Genomic DNA, 22,976 nt, shown 5'->3' with positions numbered 1-22,976 from the left:
TCCCACACATGGGGGCTCACCCCTCACTGCGCCTCCATTTATCCCATTAGGTGTCCTGAGCTGTTTCTCTCCTGAGCAGAGCCTGTGTGTGCCCATCCATCCTTGGCCCCAGGGGCAATGTGCCGGCCCCAGGGGCAAGGGCAGCCTGACCTTGAACTGCTGGGATCCTTTCTCAGGCCCCAAATGCCTGCTGTGGGTCTCATTAATCTCAGGTGCTCCCTGAGAGCAGTGGCCAAGCCCCCCCCCCCAATCATGTGGCCCCCTGAGCCACCTCCTTCCTTCCATGGGGGGCTCGGTGACAGGCTGCTGGCTGAGCGGCCGGTGTCACGACTGAGCTGAGCGGCTGGCCCCGCGGTGGGCTAGGAGCAGTCGGCTCCCGAGGAGAGCCAGAAGGGCTCCCATTTTACAGATTTGGAAAGTGAGGCTGAGAGTGGATGATAGAATCTCAACCTAAAGTTGCATCATGAAGCCCCTGGTGCCCGGCCGGCGTGGCTCAGTGGTGGAGCGTCGACCTATGAACCAGGAGGTCACAGTTTGATTCCAGTCAGGGCACCTGCCCGGGTTGCAGGCTTGATCCCCAGTGCGGGGCATGCAGGAGGCAGCCGATCCATGATTCTCTCTCATCATGGATATTTCTATCTCTCTCTCCCCCCCTCTCTCTTCCTCTCTAAAATCAATAACGATATATATATATATTTTTTAAAAAATATATTTTATTGATTTTTTACAGAGAGGAAGGGAGAAGGATAGAGAGAAACATCGATGAGAGAGAAACATCAATCAGCTGCCTCTTGCACACCCCCCTACTGGGGATGTGCCCGCAACCAGGGTACATGCCCTTGACTGGAATCGAACCCGGGACCCTTCAGTCTGCAGGCCGACGCTCTATCCACGGAGCCAAACCGGTTAGGGCTCAATAACGATATATTTTAAAAAAAACATTAAAAAAAAAAAAAAAGAACCCCAGTCTCTGGCCTGTTATTCTCTACGGAGTCGTGGATGCCCAGAAGGAATGTGGGGGTGCTGGGCACAAGATGGTGGGAGGCATTTTCCTCCTACAGCCCGCCCCCCCACCCCCAGTCAGAGTCAGCCTGGACGACAGAGCCCCCCACCTTCCTTAACCAGGTTTCTGACTTCTCCCTCTTCAGCGGCCTCTGCATTCTCGGGGCTGGCTGACCATTTCCTGGGCTCATTCTCATGTAACCGAGAGCCGGGGAGGGCTGCCCTGCGCTGGCCCTGGAGCCGGGGCCAGGGAAGATGTGGGGACAGGGACAGGGACAGGGCAGCCTTTCTGGGCTGGGCTCGCCGCGACAGCTGGGCCACATGCCTGCCATTCCCCCCAGCACGCTCATCCTCTCGTTATAGGGCGCCTGGCACACCCGGCGGGGGGCTCTGGCCCGGGGGGAGGGCCTGGCCTGGGGGGGCCCTGGCCTGGGGCGGACGCCCTGCCACTTTAGGGCAAGGCCACGGGGATAGGCGGCCGGTGTCAGCTTTCGGCCTCTCCTTGCATGGCCAGGGCCCGCAGCCCGCCTTCTGATTTGTGCGTATTATTAGGTCCCAGGCAGCCATGGGCGAGCCTCGGAGTGGGGAGGGGGGGGGGTCCGTCCAGGTCCAGTCTGTGCAGGGAACTTGTCCCTGAACCTGAACTTGGTGTGTGTGTGTGTGGGGGTCCTCCAGGCACAAGGACGAAGGCGCCTCTGGTGCTTCCAGGGCCCTTTCATGCTGCCCCCTCAGCCTGGCCAGTGTGGCTCAGTGGTTGAGGGTCGACCTTATGAACCAGGAGGTCAGGGTTCGATTCCCGGTCAGGGCATGTGCCCGGGCTGTGGGCTCCATCCCCAGTCGGGGACGTGCAGGAGGCAGCCGACCCATGATTCTCATCACTGATGTTTCCATCTCTCCCGTCCTCTCTGAAATCAATACAGCTATATTTTTAAACAAATAAACAAATTAACCTAGCTCCTGGCTGACAGGGCCTTCATCGCTCTCTCTCCCTGGAAACATATGGGCGTGTTGACTGGGGCAGTTACTCCACCAGGAGAGCTAATTTTGGAAATTGGAACCACACCCCCTGGAGGCCTGCCTGGGGCCAGGTGGGCTCTGCGCAGCTGAGCTGGTGGGAGGGGCAGGCCCTGCCCAACCAACGGTTGACAGCGAGGTGATGGAGTGACAGGCAGGCAGCTCCCCGCAGCTCCAGAGGAGGTGAGCCCCCTTCTCTCTGCGGGCAGCCAGGGAGCGAGCCTGCCCCCTGCCTCTTGGAGGACTCAGGGGCCCAGGCCAGGCCTGCTGAGTAGGTCTGATGTGATTTTATTATTCTTATTTATTTTCATTATTATTATTATTATTGCCAAAACCGGTTTGGCTCAGTGGGTAGGGCGTCGGCCTACAGACTCAAGGGTCCCAGGTTCGATTCCGGTCAAGGGCATGTACCTTGGTTGTGGGCACATCCCCAGTGGGGGGCGTGCAGGAGGCAGCTGATCGATGTTTCTCTCTCATCGATGTTTCTAACTCTCTATCCCTCCTCTCCCTTCCTCTCTGTAAAAAGTCAATAAAATATTTTTTTTAAAAAAATAAATTTATTATTATTATTATTATTATTATTATTATTTTACGAGGCAAAGGACTTTATGAACCTTAGCCTCCAGCTTTCCCCCCAAGCTTCTTCAGCTGCATGAGATGCAAAGAATGAATTGTGTCTGAGCAAAATTTATAAAAAGAGCTGGGGACCTAGCTGGTTTGGCTCAGTGGATCGAGCGTTGGCCTGTGGACTGAAGGGTCCTGGATTCGATTCCGGCCAAGGGCACAAAAAAAAAAAAAAAAAAAAAAAGAGCTGGGCCGGTCTGGCCGGTGTGGCTCAGTGGCTGAACGTCAACCTAGGAACCAGGAGGTCAGGGTTGGATTCCTGGTCAGGGCACAGGCCCGGGTTGCGGGCTTGATCCCCAGCAGGGGGCGTGCAGGAGGCAGCCGATCCATGATCCTCATCGTTGATGTTTCTCTCTCTCCCTCTCCCGTCCCCTCTGAAATCAATAAAAATAGATTTAAAAACGTTTGGGGTGTAGACAAGGAGTTATACTAAAACGTGAAAACGGGTTAAAGCCGGAGTAACAGAGAGGAAAGGAGAGCCGCCGTGCGGACCTGGAGGTGTTTCTGGGAAACGCACCGGCGCTGGTGTCAGGCAGGGGACGCGGGGTGGCCCGCTGGTCCCCGACAGGGTGGCAACGCGGGACCCTCAGGGACGCCTCCTGCGGCGGTGGGTGCGGGGGCAGCGCCTAACCGGACGGGGGTACAGCGACCCGGGCCTGGTGCCCAGGGCGGGCCCACCCGCCTGCATCCTCGCGCGCCGCGGCTGCAGCAGCCGCCCCCACGGAGCCGGGCGGGGAGCGCGGGGGAGGCGTCTGCTCCGGGGACGGAGGCGGCGTCTCCGCCAGCGGGGCTGCCGCGGCAACCGGGCCGCCATCGGCGACGTCCTGCTCGGAGGAAAGCGCTCCGGGTGCTGCGCCACGAGCGGAGGACGGGCCGGCGCGGCTGGAAGGAGGTAAGCCCTCCCCGGAGGGCGCTCGGGGGACGCGGAGGCCCCTCCGCTCCCGGGATCCCCAGTCCCGTCCCCGCGCTCGCGTCCTCGGCTCCTCGGCCTCCTCCTCTCCCACCCATCCCCGCTCCCGCGGCCCTCGGGCCCCGCCCGGCCCGCAGTTCTGGCTTCCACGCTCCCGAGTCGCCTTCCCGGGTGACCCGCACTCCCGCAGCCCGGGCCGCTCCGCCCTCTCCCCCAGAGCCGCCGACTCGGACCCACGGAGGCTCCCAGGACCTGGTTGCGGGCTGAGACGCCGCGCGAGCAGGTGCCCCCAGGGCCCCGCCCTTCCCCGAAGCCGGGCCGCCCACTCCCGTGCTGCGCCCGGCCTCTCCTCTCCCCCCCGCCCCGCCCCGCCTCTCCTTTACCCCGCGCCCCTCCGCGCCCCGGCCCCGCTCCGCCCCGCGCCCTGCGCCCCGCCTCTCCTCTTCTCCCGCCCCGCCCTCCGCGCCCCGCCCTCCGCGCCCCGCCCTCCGCGCCCCGCCCTCCGCGCCCCGCCCTCCGCGCCCCGCCTCTCCTTTACCCCCCCCGCCCCGCCTCTCCGCTTCTCCCGCCCCGCCCTGCGCGCCCAGCCCCGCCTCCCCAGCCCCGCCCCCTCTGCCCGGTCCGGGCGGGGCTCCGGATTTAAACGTCGCGGCGGGCCCGGCTGCCGGAGGGGCAGGACTGGCCTCTGTGCCGTGTCCCGGCTTTCGCAGGCGGCGGCGGCGGCGGGACCTGCGGGCACCGAGGCCGGCGGGCGGCACCATGTCCCCGGGCAGCGGGGTGAAGAGCGAGTACATGAAGCGCTACCGGGACCCGCGCTGGGCCGAGTACGCGCCCTGCTACCGCGAGCTGCTGCACTACCGCCTGGGCCGCCGGCTGCTGGAGCAGGCGCACGCGCCCTGGCTCTGGGACGCCTGGGGCCCCGCGGGCTCCTCGGACGACTCGGGGTCGTCGGCGTCGTCGGGCGCTGGGAGCCCCGCGCCCCGGTGCGCCTCGGCCTCGCCGCCGCCGCCGCCGCCCGCGGAGGGGCCGGCCAGGCGGGCGCGCGGGTCCCGGGAGGAGCCGGCCGCGAAGCCCGGGGATGCGAAGCCCGCGAAGCCCGGGGATGCGAAGCCCGCGAAGCCCGAGGATGCGAAGCCCGCGAAGCCCGGGGACGCGGAGGCCGGGGATGCTGAGGCCGGGGACGCGGAGGACACGCCTGTGCCAGGTACCCGGCGGCGGGGTGGGGGGGGGGCTCGGAGGACTGGAGGTGCCCTTGGCATCGGCACCGCCTCCGCTGTCCGTTCCCCGCAGCGCGAGGCTCTTTCTTTCTTCCTTTTTTTCTTTCTTTTTAATCCTCACCCGAGGAGACGTTTCCATGGATTTTTAGGAAGAGTGGAAAGGAGAGGGAGAGACGGAGGGAAACCTCGATGGGTTGCCTCCTGCACGCGCCCCGACCAGGGCCCGGGCCGGGGAGGAGCCTGCAACCGAGGTACGTGCCCTGGACCAGAACCGAACCCGGGACCCTTTGGTCCGGCAGGCTGACGCTCTATCCATTGAGCAACACCGGCCAGGGCTGCTTTATCCCCTTAATGAACGGGGAATCCGCCCCCCTCCCCCATTATTTCCCTAATCAGGGGGCTCGAGCCAGCAGCGAGGGCCGAGTATTGACGCGAGGGCGAGGTGACCTCGGGGAGCCCGTGTACCCCCATCTGTGTATTCCTAAGCACCCATTTTTTTTTTTTATTTTTTTTTTTGTAATGAGAAGAGCCCAGCTTTCGTCAGAGGCTCAAAGGCGACTCCAGGAGGCTAAAATCCACCGCGCTGAGCTTTCTGTCTTGTGAATGGAGCTGTTGTGTTCTGGGTGTGAACCCCGGGACCTGGCGGGCGGGCCCGGGAGCGGTTTGCATTTGTTTACGGCAGCGGGTGACGTCACTCCGGCGGGTGGGGGCGAGGGCGAGGGCCTGGCCCGCTCCGGGTCCCCTCCGCTTCCCTGGGGGCTGCGCCTCTGCTGTCTCAGCCCGGGTCCTTCCCCTTCTTTCCTGCCCAGAGGGCGGCAGCGTTGGGGACTCAGCCTGGGAGGCGAGGGGGAGGAGGTTGCTCGCTGGTGGTAAGGGCCAGGTTGAACTACGGGGATACAGTAGCCAGCGGGGATACAGTAGCCAGCGGGGATACAGTAGCCATTGGGGATACAGTAGCCAGCGGTGCCTTCCTGCCGCCCCTCTAAGGTGGTGCCTGGATTTTAAAGAGGCTCTGGTGAGAAAAAAAGAGAGCCAATGAATATTAAAAACTTTTAAAGAGGCTCTGGTGAGAAAAATGTTAATAGAGCACAATACCTTTCCGGCCACTGATCTCAGAATATGTATTTTTCTCTCCTTCAAGGTGCAAAACAATCAGAGGTAGGACCATCATTTAAAAAATAGGTTTATATTGATTTCAGAGAGGAAGGGAGGGGGGGAGAGAGAGAGAAACGTCAGTGATGAGAGAGAATCATGGATCGGCTGCCTCCTGCACGCCCCCTACTGGGGATGGAGCAGCCTGCAACCTGGGCATGTGCCCTGACCGGGAATCCAACCGTGACCTCCTGGTTCCTAGGTGGATGCTCAACCACTGAGCTAGGTCAGCGGTCAGCGGGGCAGGGGCAGTTTTATATACTAGAATGATGAGCACTCTTGGGTTTCTATAAAACATAAACATTTAATTCTTGTTTTTACGGAAGCCATATATACCCACAGAATCACATACGGTAGTTCTACTAGAGGCCTGGTGCACGAATTCATGCACCGGTGGGGTCCAGCCAGCCAGCTCCAATGGAGGCCGATTGGGGATGGGGCCAGTGGCGGGGAGGGGACGTCGGAGGTTGGCTGGCTGGCCCCCATCCCTATCGGGGTGAGGGGGGGCAATCGTGGATGGCTGGCGGGGTGAGGGGCTACGAGCTGTTGGCCTCCGGCCCTGCCCCTGATCCGAGTAAGGGGGCCGATGGGGCCGGATCAGCTGGTTGGCTGCATCAGTGCGCATCATAGCGACCGGTCATTCTGCCGTTGGGTTGCTGGGCTTTTATATAGATAGATGGATTATTACCACGTCAGCATCTCCCCGCCACACACATAACAATTGCCTGTTCCTTGGGGAACACTTCCGACGCCTCTGGATTTTCCTTTGGTGTTTATTTCTGTGACTCCTAGTAGCATTGCTTTCATTGACATGTCCTGAGTTGTTTTTTTTTTTTTTTAATTACTCTTTATTGTTGAAAGTATTACATATGTCAAGATGAGGGACTCTTTTTTATTTTTTATTGATTTTTTACAGAGAGGAAGAGAGAGGGATAGAGAGTCAGAAACATTGATGGGAGAGAAACATCCATCAGCTGCCTCCTGCACACCTCCTACTGGGGATATGCTCGCAACCAAGGTACATGCCCTTGACCAGAATCAAACCCGGGACCCTTCAATTCATAGGTCGACGCTCTATCCACCGAGCCAAACCAGTTAGGGCTGTCCTGAGTTTTTTAAGTTTTTAACATTTATTGGCTCTCTTTTTACCTCTGTCCTAACCCAGACACACGGCCCATTGCTACACCCTCTACATACAGGCATCATGGAGTTTGTTAGCTTCATGATGAGTATCTACACTTTTTTTAAAAAAATATATTTTATTTATTTTTTACAGAGAGGAAGGGAGAGGGATAGAGAGTTAGAAACATCGATGAGAGAGAAACATCGATAAGAGAGAAACATCGATCAGCTGCCTCCTGCACACCCCCTACCGGGGATGTGCCTGCAACCAAGGTACATGCCCTTGACCGGAATCGAACCCGGGACCCTTCAGTCCGCAGGCCGATGCTCTATCCACTGAGCCAAACCGGTTTCGGCGAGTATCTACACTTTTGTGCCTGTGCAAGTGAGGCTCAGAGCTGCCTACATGGCCCTCGCTGGTGTGGCTCAGTGGATAGAGCGTTGGCCTGCGGACCAAAGAGTCCCGGGTTCGATTCTGGTCAACGGCACGTACCCCGGTTGCAGGCTCCTCCCCGGCCTGGGCCCTGGTCGGGGCGCGTGCAGGAGGCAACCCATCGACGTGTCTCTCTCACATCAGTGTTTCTCTCCGTCTTTCCCTCTCTCTTCCGCTCTCTCTAAAATCAACGGAAAATTTTCCCCGGGTGAGGATTAACACACAAAACAGCTGCCCCACATTGTTGGCCATGACCCCTGTTCTTTCTTTCACAATACAGCCAGCACGTCAGGTCCCTATCGCTCAGGACATCGGGAGCCATCCCTCCCAGGGCCTCTGACCTACTTGCATCTGGCCCGGTGGCTGCGCTTGGCGGCGGCTGCTGGGTTGGGCCTTGGGAGGGCCCGTGGCCACCGCCCGCCCGGGGACTCCTTGGCTTCTTGTTGGGTAAGAGCCTCGCTGTGTGGCTTTCCCGGCATCTTCTTCCTTGGTTGAGCCCCTCCTGGTGCAGCTCAGCTTCCAGCAGCTTCCTGAGAAAGGCGGTGTGTGAGGTGAATTTTCTGAGACCTTGCATGTCAAAGGATAGCGCTCTTCGGCCTCCCCCCGCACCCCCAGTCCAGCGAGGTGGTGGCTGGGCAGGGAGTTCTGGGCGGGAAGGAATTGTCTCAACATCTGGAGGCATCGCTGGGCGGGGTGTAACTTCTGATGTTGCCGGCACAGTTTCGGCTCATTCGGATTCTTGTTCTGTTGTCGATCGCACCTCCCCACCCCACCCCTGTCCCCGCCCCCGCCCCCGCCTTGGGAAACTTTTGGCATCTTCTCCCTTCGAGTTGAGCTAGTGTTTTATAATTCTGGGGAGGTTTCTTGAGTTGCTCGCTCTCTCTCTCTCTCTCTCTGTCTCTCTCTCCTCCCTCTTTCTGACCTACCTTAGTTGGATGTTCACTTTGGTAGAGTCAAGGTCATTGCTGTCGACAGACATGACAGGTGATCCTTAAGGCCCCTGAGCTGGGCTGCTCATGCAGGGCTCACTGTACTGTAAAGGGAACATGGAACCCGGCCGGTGTGGCTCAGTGGTTGAGCATCGACCTCTGAACCAGGAGGTCACGGTTCGATTCCCGGTCAGGGCACAGGCCCAGGTTGTGGGCTCCATCCCCAGTAGGGGGCGTGTGCAGGAGGCAGCCGATCCATGATTCTCTCTCATCATGGATGTTTCTCTCTCTCTCCCTCTCCCTTACCTCTCTGAAATCAATAAAAAATAATATATATATTATAAAAGGGAATGTGTACATAAGGGAAAAAAGAATCACAACGGAAAGTGGGAAGGAACAAGAGTATGTATTTTTTTAAAAAAATATATATTTTATTAATTTTTTACAGAGAGGAAGGGAGAGGGATAGAGAGTTAGAAACATCGATGGGAGAGAAACATCGACCAGCTGCCTCCTGCACACCTCCCACTGGGGATGTGCCCGTAACCAAGGTACATGCCCTTGACCGGAATCGAACCTGGGACCCCTCAGTCCGCAGGCCGATGCTCTATCCATTGAGCTAAACTGGTTAGGGCAAGAGTATGTCTTTAAACAGCGAAGAGATCTGGGAAGAACAATCTCTCAAATCCTCACTAGCGCCAAAGTCTGGAGCATCCGGAGCAGGGGGGACCCTGAAGACGGACGACGGGGTGGAGCCTGGATGCAGAGGAGCTTTTATTTGGAGGGAGGTGTAGGCTGCCAGGAGACGAAGGCTCACAAAGGGGTTCCACAAAACCGGACAGCACAGCCTGTACCCAAAACGGGGGGTTCATAAAGAGTGTGGACGGCAGAACCACGGAAGGCCATGAGGGGAAGTAGTTGTGCTTCGGCGTGTTTACCGAGGCGGGCGGGCCGTCCCACCGTCTCCCGGCTCTGCCCACAGAGGGGGGGACGCACGGCCTGTGGTCACAGGGGCATTTCTGCTGCAAATGGAGGGCCAGCCCCTTACACAGGGCTCCCAAGTCTCTAGTCAGGGGTCCTCAAACTACGGCCCGCGGGCCACATGCGGCCCGCCGAGGACATGGATCCGGCCCGCCGGGTGCCGCTGCCTGTCCTGCTTAGCAGCTGATGCGTCCCGGGCCCGCAGTGCGCATAGGAATTTGTTCATAGTTTTTTTTTAACTATAGTCCGGCCCTCCAACGGTCTGAGGGACAGTGAACTGGCCCCCTGTTTAAAAAGTTTGAGGACCCCTGCGAGTCTAGCTCTTCACCCTGGGGATGTGGGGCTGTGCACCAGGTGGGTAACCATGGAAACCACAGCCCATTGTGATGGGCCTTTCAGGTTCAGGTCACCAGCTACCTCCTCCCAGGAGCGTGTCCGGGCCACGTGAGCCTTGTCCAGAGGGAGGAACACCGGGAGTGAGGGGAGCCTGGAGCTCCAGTTGAGTGACTTAAAAACGAACCTGTGTGGCTGCTGGGGGATCCCCACAAATCCAGATCCTCCGCCGAGACCAGGGATTTGCCTTGGGGTTTGGAGAAAGCCATTAGGCCGAAGAGGTCTCTTACTTTAAAAAAAAAAATTTTTTTTAAATTGATTTCAGAGAGGAAGGGAGAGAGAGTGTGTATGTGAGAGAGAAACATCAATGGAGAGAATCATGGATGGGCTGCCTCCTGCACGCCCCCTGCTGGGGATGGAGCCCACAAGGGGGAGGGGCACATACCCTAACTGGGAATCCAACGGTGACCTCCTGGTTCACAGGTCAACGCTCCCCCACTGAGCCACGCCACCCGGGGAGAAATGTCTTTTCACATTTGGTCTCAGAGTATGAGGGGCAGCTGCCTTTGAATAGGCTTCGCTCAGCCTTGTTATATTTGTGGTTGATTTGAAAATGGGGATGGCCCTGGGTGGTGTGGCTCAGTGGATAGAGCGTCGGCCTGCGGACTCAAGGGTCCCAGGTTCGATTCCGGTCAAGGGCATGTACCTTGGTTGCAGGCACATCCCCAGTGGGAGGTGTGCAGGAGGCGGCTGATCGATGTTTCTCTCTCATCGATGTTTCTAACTCTCTATCCCTCTCCCTTCCTCTCTGTAAAAAATAAAATATATTTAAAAAATAAATAAATAAAAATGGGGTCGGCCCTGGGTGGTGTGGCTCAGTTGGTTGGGCGTCGTCCCTTGCACGGACAGGTGGCTGGTTACGGAAAGGTTCCCGGTCAGGGCACCTGCCAGGGTTGCTGGCTCGATCCCCAGTGGGGGGCGTGCAGGAGGCAGCCAGTGGATGGTTCACTCTCATCGATGTTTCTCTCGTCTCCCTCTCTCTCTAAAAATCAATAACCTATTCTTTAACAGAAAAAAAAAAATAAGTAAATGAAATAAAAATGGGGCCGCCGGCTTGAAACGAGTCACACTCGCTTGTCTCGGCATCTCTGCTTTAAGCGAAACGTGCGAATGGAACGATCGGGCGAAAAGGTTACTGACTCCATGGAGCATAAGTGTCCTTCAGCCCCGATAGTTAAAGGAACTGTGCTCCGACCCGGGTTTTAAAGCGTCTTCCTCTTGTGTTGTCTTCTCTTTCAAAAAAGCGTCGCCAGTGGACGGCGTAAAGGGAAAACCCGAAGGAGAGATCGGGACGGCAGAGACGCACCGCTTGCCTGGCGGCACCCGGCCTCGCCAGCATCCCAGCGCCCTGTTTGCCAGAGGGAACAGGAGAGCGGCCAGAAGTCCTCCGAGATCGTCAAGTAAAACGAGAGAAAACAAGCACCCCTTTGCTCTGTATGGGTGGGGGGAGAGACAGACGGACACAGGAAGCCAAAGGACACACAACGTCTGTGCTTCCGCGCCGGTGCACGAGGTGTGTGTGTGCGTGCGTGTGTGCATGTGTGTGCATGTGCATGTGCGTGTGTGTGAGTGTGTATGTGCGTGTGTGTGTGTGCGCGCGCGCGTGTGTGCATGTGTGTGTGCGTGTGAGTGTGTGTGCATGCGTGTGTGTGTGTGTGTGTGTGTGTGTGTGTGGTGCGCGTGTCTCTCTCGGCTTCCCCTTGGAGGGAGGGGGAGGGAGAAGGGAGGGCACAGGTGTGCTCCTTGGAGGGACAGTGCGCTGGGTCCTCTATCCTAAGTGTTTTATTATTTATTTTTATTTTTTAAATATTTTTTATTGGTTTCAGAGAGGAAGGGAGAGGGCGAGAGAGATGGAAACCTCCATGATGAGAGAGAATCACGGATCGGCTGCTTCCTGCACGCCCCCTGCTGGGGATGGAGCCCACAACCCAGGCATGTGCCCCTGACTGGGAATCGAACCGTGACCTCCTGGTTCCTACGTCGACGCCCAACCACTGAGCCACGCCGGCCGGGCCGTCCTAATAGTTCTAAGGGCGGAGACTTTAGGGGAGGTCTCAGTGGAACAGTCAGCAGCTTCCCAGGGGTGTCCATTCAGGGCTGTGGTCTCCCCGGATGGACTGGCAGTACAGCTGGCCCTGACGTCAGCCGTGGCTGGTGTCCTGGCTTCTCTGGGCCTGGAGCTGAACCACAACTGCCTTCCTGTCATTGGGTAACCCACCTGAGGCCTTGCTGTCCCTGTTCGGAGTCCTGAGAGCATGGCAGAGGGGAGGGCCCTCGGGTGTAGAGCCACAAAACAGTGACCCAGGTTCGCATTATTACTGCAGCCTGAAGCAAGGAATGAATGGGAAGAAGCAGAAGGAGCCCTGGCCGGTGTTGCTCAGTGGATAGCGCGTCAGCCTGCGGACTGCAGGGTCCCGGGTTCGATTCCGGTCAAGGGCACATGCCCGAGTTGCAGGCTCGATCCCCAGTAGGGGGCATGCAGGAGGCAGATGATCCATGATTCTCTCTCATCATTGATGTTTCTCTCTCTCTCTCCCTCTCCTTTTGAAATAAATATATACACACTAGAGGCCTGGTGCACGAACTTGTGCATGGGGGCGTGGGGAGGGACCACAGGAGGTTGGCCAGCTGTGGGAGGTTGGCCGTGGGAGTGCACTGACCACCATGGGGCAGCTCCTGTGTTGAACATCTGCCCCCTGGTGGTCAGTGCACATCATAGCAACCAGCTGGACGTCTGGTCTTAACCGTCGCCTAGGTTTTTATAAATATAGATATAAAAAAAAGAAGCAGAAGGAGAAAGCGCAGACTGTTTGAATTCTGATTAAATGCCATAATCACATTTTTACCAAACAGCCTTCTACACCCTGGCAGATGGTGTTGGTTAGAGGGATATTTGAGACAACAGAGCCGGGGTTTAACAAAGACTGGCCGGGTCCCTGGGGTTAGGTTTAACCAGGTCTATCTATGGCATCAAATGTCTGAGGTGGCCAAGTCCCTGGAGGATTTTTTTCTCTTTTTTTTAACTGCTTTGCTGTGAAACATTTCAAGTCCTTTCATGGAGTATGTGCCCATTGCTTAAGGCTAAGCAGCTGCAGTGATTTTCCAGAGCCAATTTCTGGAGACACCTGCCAATGAGCTGCTTACCATTTGCATCGGGAGGTCTGTCCAGTGGACATTTTCAGGTGCGTGGTCTCTGTCACGGGCCGTGAGCACGTCACAGAGGTGCGGGGGACTGACCTCTGTTCTGAGAGTGGTGGGGCTGGGCGTGCCTCTGCCCGCTTCTGGTGACCTCACTGTAAATATTATTATTATTATTATTTTTGAGGACATATGCTTTCACTTTTTAAAAAAATTTCTTTATTGATTATGGTGTTACATATGTGTCCTTATTCCCCCATTACCCTCCCCATCCCCCCCTCATGCCCTCACCCCCCTGGTTTCTGTGTCCATTGGTTAGGCGTATATGCATGCATACAAGTCCTTTGGTTGATCTCTCCCCCTTATCCCCACCCTCCCCTGCCTTCCCTCTGAGGTTTAATGGTCTGATCGATGTTTCTCTGTCTCTGGATCTGTTTTTGTTCATCAGTTTATGTTGTTCATTTAAATATTATTTTAAAAAATATATGTTTTTATTGATTTTTAGAGAGGAAGGGAGAGGGATAGATAGAAACATCGATGAGAGAGGAACATCATTGATTGGCTGCCTCTTTTCCCCCACACTCCACCCTTCCCCCCGCTCGTGGGGATCGAGCCTACAACCCGGGCACGTGCCCTGACTGGGAACCGAACTGGGGACCTCTTGGTTCGTGGGTCCAGTGATGCTTAACCACTGAGCACACCGGCCGGGCACAAATCAGTTCCAAAGCCACGTAACACATTGCGGACAGAGCCCGAGAATTCTCGTGTTTTCTATGATTACTCAGTGTTTTACCAAGGATCATATTTAAAAGATATTAGCTTGTAGCCCTGACTGGTTTGGCTCAGTGGATAGAGCGTCGGCCTGCGGACTGAAGGGCCCCAGGTTCGATTCCGGTCAAGGGCATGTATCTTGGTTGTGGGCACATCCCCAGTGGGGGGTGTGCAGGAGGCAGCTGATCGATGTTTCTCTCTCATCGATGTTTCTAACTCTCTATCCCTCTTCCTTCCTCTCTGTAAAAAATCAATAAAATATATATATTTTTTAAAAATAAAAGATATTAGCTTGTAAGAACATGTAATACATCACTTCAAAATGCAATGGGTATTTCATTGTAAAGCGTGCCTTTAACACTTATGTAAAACGTGTGTTTTTTTTTTTGTACTCGATCAATAGAGACTTATCGGGCCACTGAGTAAAGCCAGCAATAAAAGGACTGGTCCGCCATGTGTTAAGTTACCCTTGCAAATATTAAATATGTAAAATATAAACATTCTTGGGAGTCGGTTCAAAAAGCCGCTTAACGTATTTCTACTTTTCCTTTACGAACGCTCCCTTAGATTCACGAGTCGGCGTTACGGGCCAAGAACAGAAGGCAGGTGGAAAAGAGGAGGCTGGTGGCTCAGAGGCAGCGAGCGCACTCGGTGGACGTGGAGAAGAGCCGGCGGGCCAAGCCAGCCGCCTCGGAGAGCCCGTGGGTCACGGAGTACATGAGATGCTACTCGGCCCGCGCATGACGGGGGAGGCCGCTGGCACCGCCTCCCCGAGAAGCATCAATAAAAGAGCAAACGAGCAAACACCGCCAACTTCAAAAGGAACGGGACGTGGGTTTAAGACACCGGCCCCCGGTGCCGGGTTTCCTGAGGGGGTCCCCGGGAGATGCTCCCCTTGGGGTGCGTCCCGGTCCCCAGCCTGGGCAGCAGGTGACCGCGAAGCCATCGACGTTTGCTTCTTGACGAAGATAACTCCCTACGCCTTGGCTCTCCCCGTGAGGGTTTTGTCTCAAAGCATCTTCATCTTTTAAGACGTCGACACCCAATGCCTTTAAATGGCTCGAGATGCTTCACAGCCGGTGTTTTTTTTCCTGGATGTTTGGGGCAGGCGGGGCCTCTCTCGTCCTGGCCTGAACGACGTTCCAGATTCCACGGTGGCTCCTTCCAGCTTCAGCACCAGACCCGCCGCCCTGGCGTGCCGCTGCGCGAGCGAATGTCAAGTGCACGGGAGTCTCCACGGCTCACGAAGCTGGGACCGCGCCGTCGTCCGCTCAGCACTTCAGGCGGCCGTGATCGCGAAGAGTTCTCTGGGCTGGGGCGGGCCCTCTGTCCCCCGCAAGCCACCGCGTGGGCACCTGGCATGTCGCAGTGCAGATGCGTCCCAGGGGGCAGCGCCCGCGTGGCGTGGAGGGCACGCTCCCGTGTCCTGGGAGTCAGACTGTCGTGTCGTTTTGCTTCTTTCCTTGTGAGATTTTCCTAGAGCGTCTGACGAGGAATCGGTCCCGTGCTGCGGGCACACGCCCTGGTGGACCCCTCCCTTCCGTGACCGTGGCATTCAGAACGGCCTGGCATCCCCGCGAGTCAAACCGAGCCGGTCTTGCTTGCTCACGGCGGCTGAGGGGCCGTTAGCTAAGTGCCCTTCAGATGTCCTCTCCCCATCCCTGCCCCCGAACTTCTCGACTTTTCCCTCCACGGAACTCACCCATGACGGAGCGTGATCGTGGGCACGTTCAGGCTCCAGTTGGAACGCATTCCCAGCCAGTGGGTCTCCTGCGGAACCTGTGTGTGGGTCCACGTGGGAGGCTGTGTAGGAAGGAAGTCCACTTGCTTTTGGGACAGAAAGAGTGGTTTTAAGAAGCCCTGCTTCCCACCCGGCGGGGAGTCTACGGGAAGGATGGGTGCTGAGTCCCGCGGGCGGGAGGAGACGGGTGCCTGGCCAGCCGGGCGCCGGGAGGGTGTGGATGCCAGGCTGGTGTTGGGTGCGAGGTTGAGCGATTCCTTGGTGTACGGCTCCTCTGGGTCTTCCTAGAACGAGGGTCGCTTTTTAGAACGCCAGTGTGTTTTATTCCCCATAAAACCTTCACGCGATGATGTCAGCTGACAACGGTGTTGAGCCTTGAAAACTCCCACGGAAGGGCCAGGAGCGTTGATTTATTTTTAAAAAAGACCTTGGGACTGGTTTGCGGCGTTTTGAGGGGAGTCGTTGGGCGGAGGGCGCCCCTGCTCAGGGAGATGTGAATCGAACAGGAGGAGACTCGGTGTGGCCGGCGTGGCCTTGCGGGGGGTGCTGGTCGCTTGCTGTGGTCATCAAAGCCCTTAGACCAGCCGTGGGCAAACGACGGCCCGCGGGCCGGATCCGGCTGCTCTATCCGGTTCTCTTGCTCTCCCCTCCGCTCCTTGACTTTGAATTTATATTAGTTCACACAAACACTCCATCCATGCTTTTGTTCCGGCCCTCCGGTCCAGTTGAAGAACCCATGGTGGCCCTCGAGTCAAAAAGTTTGCCCACCCCTGCCTTAGACCCTGCGAGGACTGAGAGGTGAAGGCAGCGTGGTCAGTTGGTGTAGCTGATGGTCAAGCCACGCCCTGCTGTCCGGATTTGGGTTTAGCCATTCCGCCCAAGTGCTTATGTGGCAACGGACAATCTTCAGGAAGAGGGGCCCTCCCACCTCCACCCCCCGCCCCCCACAGACTGCCTTAGAAAGCCAGCTTCCCTCCCGGCCGGCGTGGCTCAGTGGTTGAGCATCGACCTGTGAACCAGAAGGTCACGGTTTGATTCCCGGTGGCGGGCTCCATCCCCAGTGTGGGGCGTGCAGGAGGCAGCCGATCCGTGGTTCTCTCTCATCATGGATGTTTCTCTCTCTCTCCCTCTCCCTTCCTCTCTGACATCAATAAAAATGTATTTTTTTTTTTTTACAAAAAAGAAACCCAGCTTCCTGCAGGCTTTCCATCAGCCACGCCCCTTCCTTCAGGAAATACTCGTATTTCATGAGCTTACTGCTGAAAGCTCCAGATGGAGATCTGGGAAAACCTGGCCATTTCCCCGCTTTGTATCCTCCCCCGAGGATAGTTTTCCATTGGTTTTTAGAGAGAGCGGGAGGGAGAGGGAGGGAAAGACAGAGAGAAACATCGATGTGAGAGAAACACATTGGTTGCTTCCTGCACATGCCCTGACCAGGGCCCGGGCTGTTAGGGATCCCCCCGCCCCGCCCCTTTTTAAGTAAAGGACAAATGACCAAGATTTTTGAAGTGATTTTAATGTGCTTGAACAATGAGTAGATCCACACGAATGAATTGTGAGACCCCCTTCCTGTGTTCAAGTCATTAAGGTTTCAAGTTCACTCTCGAGCCTATGAAAGGTTTTAAGTTGTAACTATTTGATGGTCTGGAAACTAATATGTAATCATGTTCTTAAGTCTTGGGCTCACTTGCAAGACAAACAGTTTAAAATCCCCCCCTTTCATGTTGGAAAGTTTGAAACCGCTCGAGAATCCAGTGATACTTAAACTGTGGAGGAAAATCATTGCTACCTAGACTTTCAGAATGTTGGCTTTAAGCTCGTATTGGAAACAATTTGCCCAATTTCTGTGTTACTGCTATTAAGAGAAGTCAAAGGCTTAACATTCGCACGCACTCGCTGGACCTAGGTGAGTGAGAAGCAAAATGGAATTCATTCCTTTTATTTTTTTAAAAAAAACCTAAAAGACTACTCTCCCTTGGTACCTCTGGGTATGTGTCGGCCGCCCCTCCCCGTGAAATTCCTAAGCACATAGAAACATTTTTAAAGTTTATAAAGGAATTCTCTTAACGGCTCATCTTACCGTGGGCACTTATTTATGCCACTTTATAGGTAATGGCTTTTTACTTTTATGCTAGGAAACTCAGGTTAACTAGGTCCTATGGAAGAGTGGTGGCTGTTTGGGTTATCGGAAACCATAGCATCCAGAACAGAATACTGGCCCGGCCAGCGTGGCTCAGTGGTTGAGCATTGACCTGTGAACCAGGAGGTCACTGTTCCATTCCCGGGTTGCAGGCTCGATCCCCAGTAGGGGGCGAGCAGGAGTCAGCCAATCCATGATTCTCTCTCATCGTGGATATTTCTATCCCTCTTCCTTCCTCTCTAAAATCAATAAAAGAAATAAAAATAAATAAAAAAAAACCACAAAGCCAGAATACTGCACAATGTGTAGGTTTACAAAAAATCCTCTAGTGTATTCCTTTCCTCCTCTAAATTGGTGATGCTGTCCTGGGCAGAGACTTTGCACGTGGAGGGTTACAGTGCCTGATATTGAAAACGTTCCGAAGTATTCCTGGCGAAGAGGGAGTGAGGTGAAGCTGTGTTAGAAATAAAGACTTTTCTTGTTGACGGAGTCGGTGAAAACATTGTTTAGTGGGTCATTTAACACGTCACTGGATTCCATTTAAAATGGTGCTAAAGCCTGATTCTGCGTTGGCTGGTTCAATATTTTAAAAGCGGTCCCGGAAAACGTGACCCGGGCATTTCAGGGTGTTGGTGTGTGAAGTGGGTGTTTGTGCAATAGGAGGAAGTGGGGGTTCCTCTGGGTGAGGGTGTGTGTGCTTCGTAGCAAACCCCGTGCCAGGAGCTGCGTTTCGATCTCCGGCCCACCTCTGTCCCCGCCAGCCCGCTGGTGTGAACTGTTGCTCCTTGAATTCCGATTTCCATTTGGAAAGGCAGGACACCTGAATGAAGACATTAGAAGCTTCTTGTTGGATGAAAACAATTAATTAGCAAAACTCCCCGTGTGATGAGTTCGACATGAGCCCTGAGTTCACTACCGTTCTGTAGGAACAGCGCCGGGCCGTACTGTCTCCCCGCTCAGCCCCGGGGGTGGGGCTGCCTTTGCTGAGATCTCCGTGTTGCTTTTTGCTTCTGTCTGATATCGCAGTGACTTGGAAGAAAATGTAAATAAAGTGAGTGACTGTGACTCGCTGGAACTTCTGCTTTGTGGGGATGAATTCCGGTTAGCACATCCGTGGTTGAAGAACATGCGTGACCACATGGACCCCTAGATGGGTGTTTGATTACAGAAAAGTCTAACAAGATACGTTCGATACTTCCTATGCGTGTTGAGCCCAGCTATCAGTTTTTCCATTGATTACCTGCCACCTTCCTATTTTTTTATTTTTATTTTTATTTTTAAATATATTTTATTGATATTTTACAGAGAGGAAGGGAGAGGGATAGAGAGTTAGAATCATCGATGAGAGAGAGACATCGATCAGCTGCCTCCTGCACACCTCCTACTGGGGATGTGCCCGCAACCAAGGTACGTGCCCTTGACCGGAATCGAACCTGGGACCTTTAAGTCCGCAGGCCGATGCTCTATCCACTGAGCCACACCGGTTTCGGCAACCTTCCTATTTTTTTAAATGTATTTTTATTGATTTCGGAGAGGAAGGGAGAGGGAGAGGGATAAAAACATCCATGATGAGAGAGAGAATCAGTGATCGGCTGCCTCCTGCACGCCCCCTACTGGGGATGGAGCCCATATGTGCCCTGACCAGGAATTGAACCATGACCTCCTGGTTCATAAGTCGATGCTCAACCCCTGAGCCCCGCCAGCCGGGCGGGCACCCTATGGCTTTGAAAATTGCAAAGGTAGCCGAAACCGGTTTGGCTCAGTGGATAGAGTGTCTGCCTGCGGACTGAAGGGTCCCACGTTCGATTCCGGTCAAGGGCATGTACCTTGGTTGCGGGCACATCCCCAGTAGGAGGTGTGCAAGAGGCAGCTGATCGATGTTTATCTCTCATCGATGTTTCTGACTATCCTTCTTCCTCTCTGTAAAAAATCAATAAAATATATATATATTAAAAAAAATAAATTGCCAAGGTAGTAGCGTATGGCCCTGCCCGGTGGCGCAGTTGGTAACTCGTGCACCGAAGGTTGCAGGTTCGATTCCAGGTCAGGGCGCATATCTAGGTGTCCGGTGGGATCCCTCGTCGGGGCACGTACAGGAGGCAATCGATCAATGTTTCTCTCTCCCTTCCTCTCTAAGAATCAATAAACATATCCTCGGGTGAGGATTTTAAAAAAAAAAAGTAGTAGTTTATGGTCAAAATAATAATAATAAAAAAAAGAAGTATAGAGACCAGGCCAGTGTGGCTCAGTGGTTGAGCATCGATCTATGAACCAGGATCAGGGCACATGCCTGGGTTGCGGGCTCGATCCCCAGTAGGGGGCGTGCAGGAGGCAGCTGATCCATGATTCTCTCTCATCATGGATGTTTCTCTCTCTCTCCCTTCCTCTCTGAAATCAATAAAAATATATTTTAAAAATTATTAATTAATTAAAAAGAAATTTTTTAAGAAATGGCTTGGTATCTCCCAGCCTGAGTACAATGCAGAAGTGGGCTCAGAGGTGCCGGGTCGTGGCGAAGTCTGGTTGAGGGATAGAAAGGAACTGTGAACACTCAGCGAGACCAGGGGGAGCACCCCTTTCTCTCTCCTTTTCCTCCGTGTTTCGTGGGGGAGCCCCCAGCTCACCCCGTGGCTGCCAAGGGGAGCCTGCAGGAGCCCGGGTCCGAGGCAGGAACTTCCTTCCTCACCCAAGAGGGTTCTCTCTGAAGGACATGGCTCAGTGACAAAAAGGGGCACTTTTGGTGAAGGCCGAATGGTGGGGAGTCTCAAGGAACCAGCAAGCCGTGGAGAGAGAGCAGAGAGGGAAGGGCTCAGGAAAGTAACGCCAAGTTTATTTGTGAGCCCAGGTTCGCCCCTGCCCCGCTCACCTGCTCATACCTCTCACCTGTGGAGCTGATCCTAATGAGCATACCAAACCCCGGAGGCCTGGGCTGACCCCTGGGGTACACCTGGGGCTGATCTCAGTAGCCCTGGGCCTTGAAAGCTGAACTGACATTGGAACCAACACCCACAGAACTGGTGGCCCACTTTCTCCCTAGGACTTGCATGCATCTCTTCATGTCACACTCAAAATGCCGAGGATAGCCCTCACCGGTGTGGCTCCGTGGATAGAGCGTCGGCCTGCGGGCTCAAGGGTCCCAGGTTCGATTCCGGTCAAGGGCATGTACCTTGGTTGTGGGCACATCCCCAGTAGGGGGTGTGCAGGAGGCAGCTGATCGATGTTTCTCTCTCATCGATGTTTCTAACTCTCTATCCCTCTCCCTTCCTCTGTGTAAAAAAATCAATAATAACAATAAAAAGAAATGCCAAGGATACAATCCCCGATGACTCAGCCCACAAAGAACCGTGAACGTAGCTCTCATGGGAAAGGTCATAGACGCCCTCATAGACGTGGAGGAGGCCATGCGATTAAGTTCCAAGGAGCAATCACAAACCCTTGGAATAAGTGTTAAAATAGAACTTACCAGTAAGACAGTAGAACCAACGGGAAATTCCATGACAGATGAAAGCCTCCCTGGGCAGATTCAGTGAAAGAATGGAGATGATGCAAGGAAGATGCAGCGCCATGCCCATCATCCCATCTGCATGGAGGGAAAGAAGACAGCAGAGAGTTTCAGGAGGAGAGAGAGAGTCCCTGCCTGGAAACCATCTGCAGACACCATGGCGGGAACCTCCTGAGCCAGCGGAGTGAGCCGGGAGGCATCACAGCCGGTCCCAGAACCATCACAAACGGTTGGAAACGACAGGGCAATGTGAACACAACGAGAGAAAAAGGAAAGGTTACCTACAGGGAGACGGCGTTTCCAAGGACGGGGAGTTTATTCATCCAAGGAGGCCAGGAGGACACGGCACGTGCAAAGTAAGTGCTGAAAGCAGGGAACGGTCAACTCAGAATTCTATACCCAGTGAAACGTCCCCCAGGAACACAGGTAAAGGGAAACGTGGAGCATTGACAGCCAGATGAGCTGCTTTAAAGGAACAGGTGAAGATGTTCTTTTTTTTCTTTCTTTTAAATATATTTTATTGATATTTTATAGAGAGGAAGGGAGAGGGATAGAGAGTTAGAAACATCGATGAGAGAGAAACATCGATCAGCTGCCTCCTGCACACCCCCCACTGGGGATGTGCCCGCAACCAAGGTACGTGCCCTTGACCGGAATCGAACCTGGGACCTTTCAGTCCGCAGGCTGACGCTCTATCCACTGAGCCAAGCCGGTTTCGGCTAAACTTTATTTTTTTATTGTCTAAAGCAGGCGTCCTCAAACTATGGCCCGCGGGCCACATGCGGCCCGCCAAGGACATTTATCCGGCCCGTCGGGTGCCGCTGCCTGTCCTGCTTAGCAGCCGACGCGTCCCAGGCCCGCAGTGCACATAGGAATTTGTTCATAGTTTTTTTTTTTAAACTACAGTCCGGCCCTCCCACGGTCTGAGGGACAGTGAACTGGCCCCCTGTTTAAAAAGTTTGAGCACCCCTGGTCTAAAGTTTTACATATGTCTCCTTTTCCCCCAATTGAGCCCCCCCCCCCCCAGCCACTCCCACCCTGAGCAAGCCGCCACCGCCACAGAGTCTGTGTCCATTGGTTATGCTAATATGCATGCATACAAGGTCTTTGGTTGCTCTCTAACCCCCCTCCCCTGCCATTTGTCTCTAGATTAATCTATTCTTATTCATCAAATTATGTTGATCATTATATCCCACATATGAGTGAGATCATGTGATGTTTCTCTTTCTCCGACTGGCTTATTCCCTTAGCATAATGCTCTCCAGTTCCATCCATGCGGTTGCAAATGGTAAAAGTTCCTTCTTTTTTTATAGCGGCGTAGTATTCCATTGTGTAGATGTACCACAGTTTTTTATTTTTTTTTATTTTTATTTTTAAAATATATTTTATTGCTATTTTACAGAGAGGAAGGAAGAGGGATAGAGAGCTAGAAACATCGATGAGAGAGAAACATCGATCAGCTGCCTCCTGCACACCTCCCACTGGGGATGTGCCCGCAACCAAGGTACATGCCCTTGACCGGAATCGAGCCCGGGACCCTTCAGTCCGCAGTCCGCAGGCCGACGCTCTATCCACTGAGCCAAATCGGTTTCGGCTGTACCACAGTTTTTTAATCCACTCCTCTGCTGATGGGCACTTAGGCTGTTTCCAGATCTTAGCTATTGTAAATTTTTTTATTTTATTGGTTTCAGAGAGGAAGGGAGAGGAAGAGATGGAAACATCAATGATGAGAGAGAATCATTGATCGGCTGGGGGTCAAGCTGGCAACCCCCACATGTGCCCTGACCGGGAATGGAACTGTGACCTCCTGGTTCATTGGTCAACATTCAGTCACTGAGCAAAGCCGGCCGGGCAAAGGATGCAATTTAGACAAAAGAGAGGGAATGCCATGCCGAAACCGGTTTGGCT

At 54.7% G+C, this 22,976-nt stretch overlaps 1 protein-coding gene across 2 annotated transcripts; it reads left to right on the top strand.

Annotated features, from left to right (window-relative positions):
- Positions 1-3,435: 3,435 nt before the first annotated feature.
- CCSAP (centriole, cilia and spindle associated protein) lies at positions 3,436-18,631 on the top strand. 2 transcript variants are annotated; one of them, XM_080651317.1, is made up of 4 exons: positions 3,436-3,532; positions 4,261-4,754; positions 11,021-11,176; positions 14,253-18,631. In XM_080651317.1, the coding sequence occupies exons 2-4, from the start codon at positions 4,310-4,312 to the stop codon at positions 14,714-14,716; spliced, it is 1,065 nt and encodes a 354-aa protein (XP_080507443.1). In that variant the 5' UTR covers positions 3,436-3,532; positions 4,261-4,309; the 3' UTR covers positions 14,717-18,631. The 2 variants fall into 2 exon arrangements, with proteins under 2 accessions (XP_080507443.1, XP_080507444.1); XM_080651318.1 differs by lacking the exon at positions 3,436-3,532 and having other exon boundaries at positions 4,172-4,754; positions 11,021-11,289.
- Positions 18,632-22,976: the final 4,345 nt, after the last annotated feature.

This window comes from Plecotus auritus (assembly GCF_963455305.1).
Source record: "Plecotus auritus genome assembly, chromosome: 14".
In the NCBI taxonomy this organism is placed as follows: domain Eukaryota; kingdom Metazoa; phylum Chordata; class Mammalia; order Chiroptera; family Vespertilionidae; genus Plecotus; species Plecotus auritus.
Note: the sequence above shows the minus strand (reverse complement) of the source record. Positions and strands in the feature narration are given on the sequence as shown.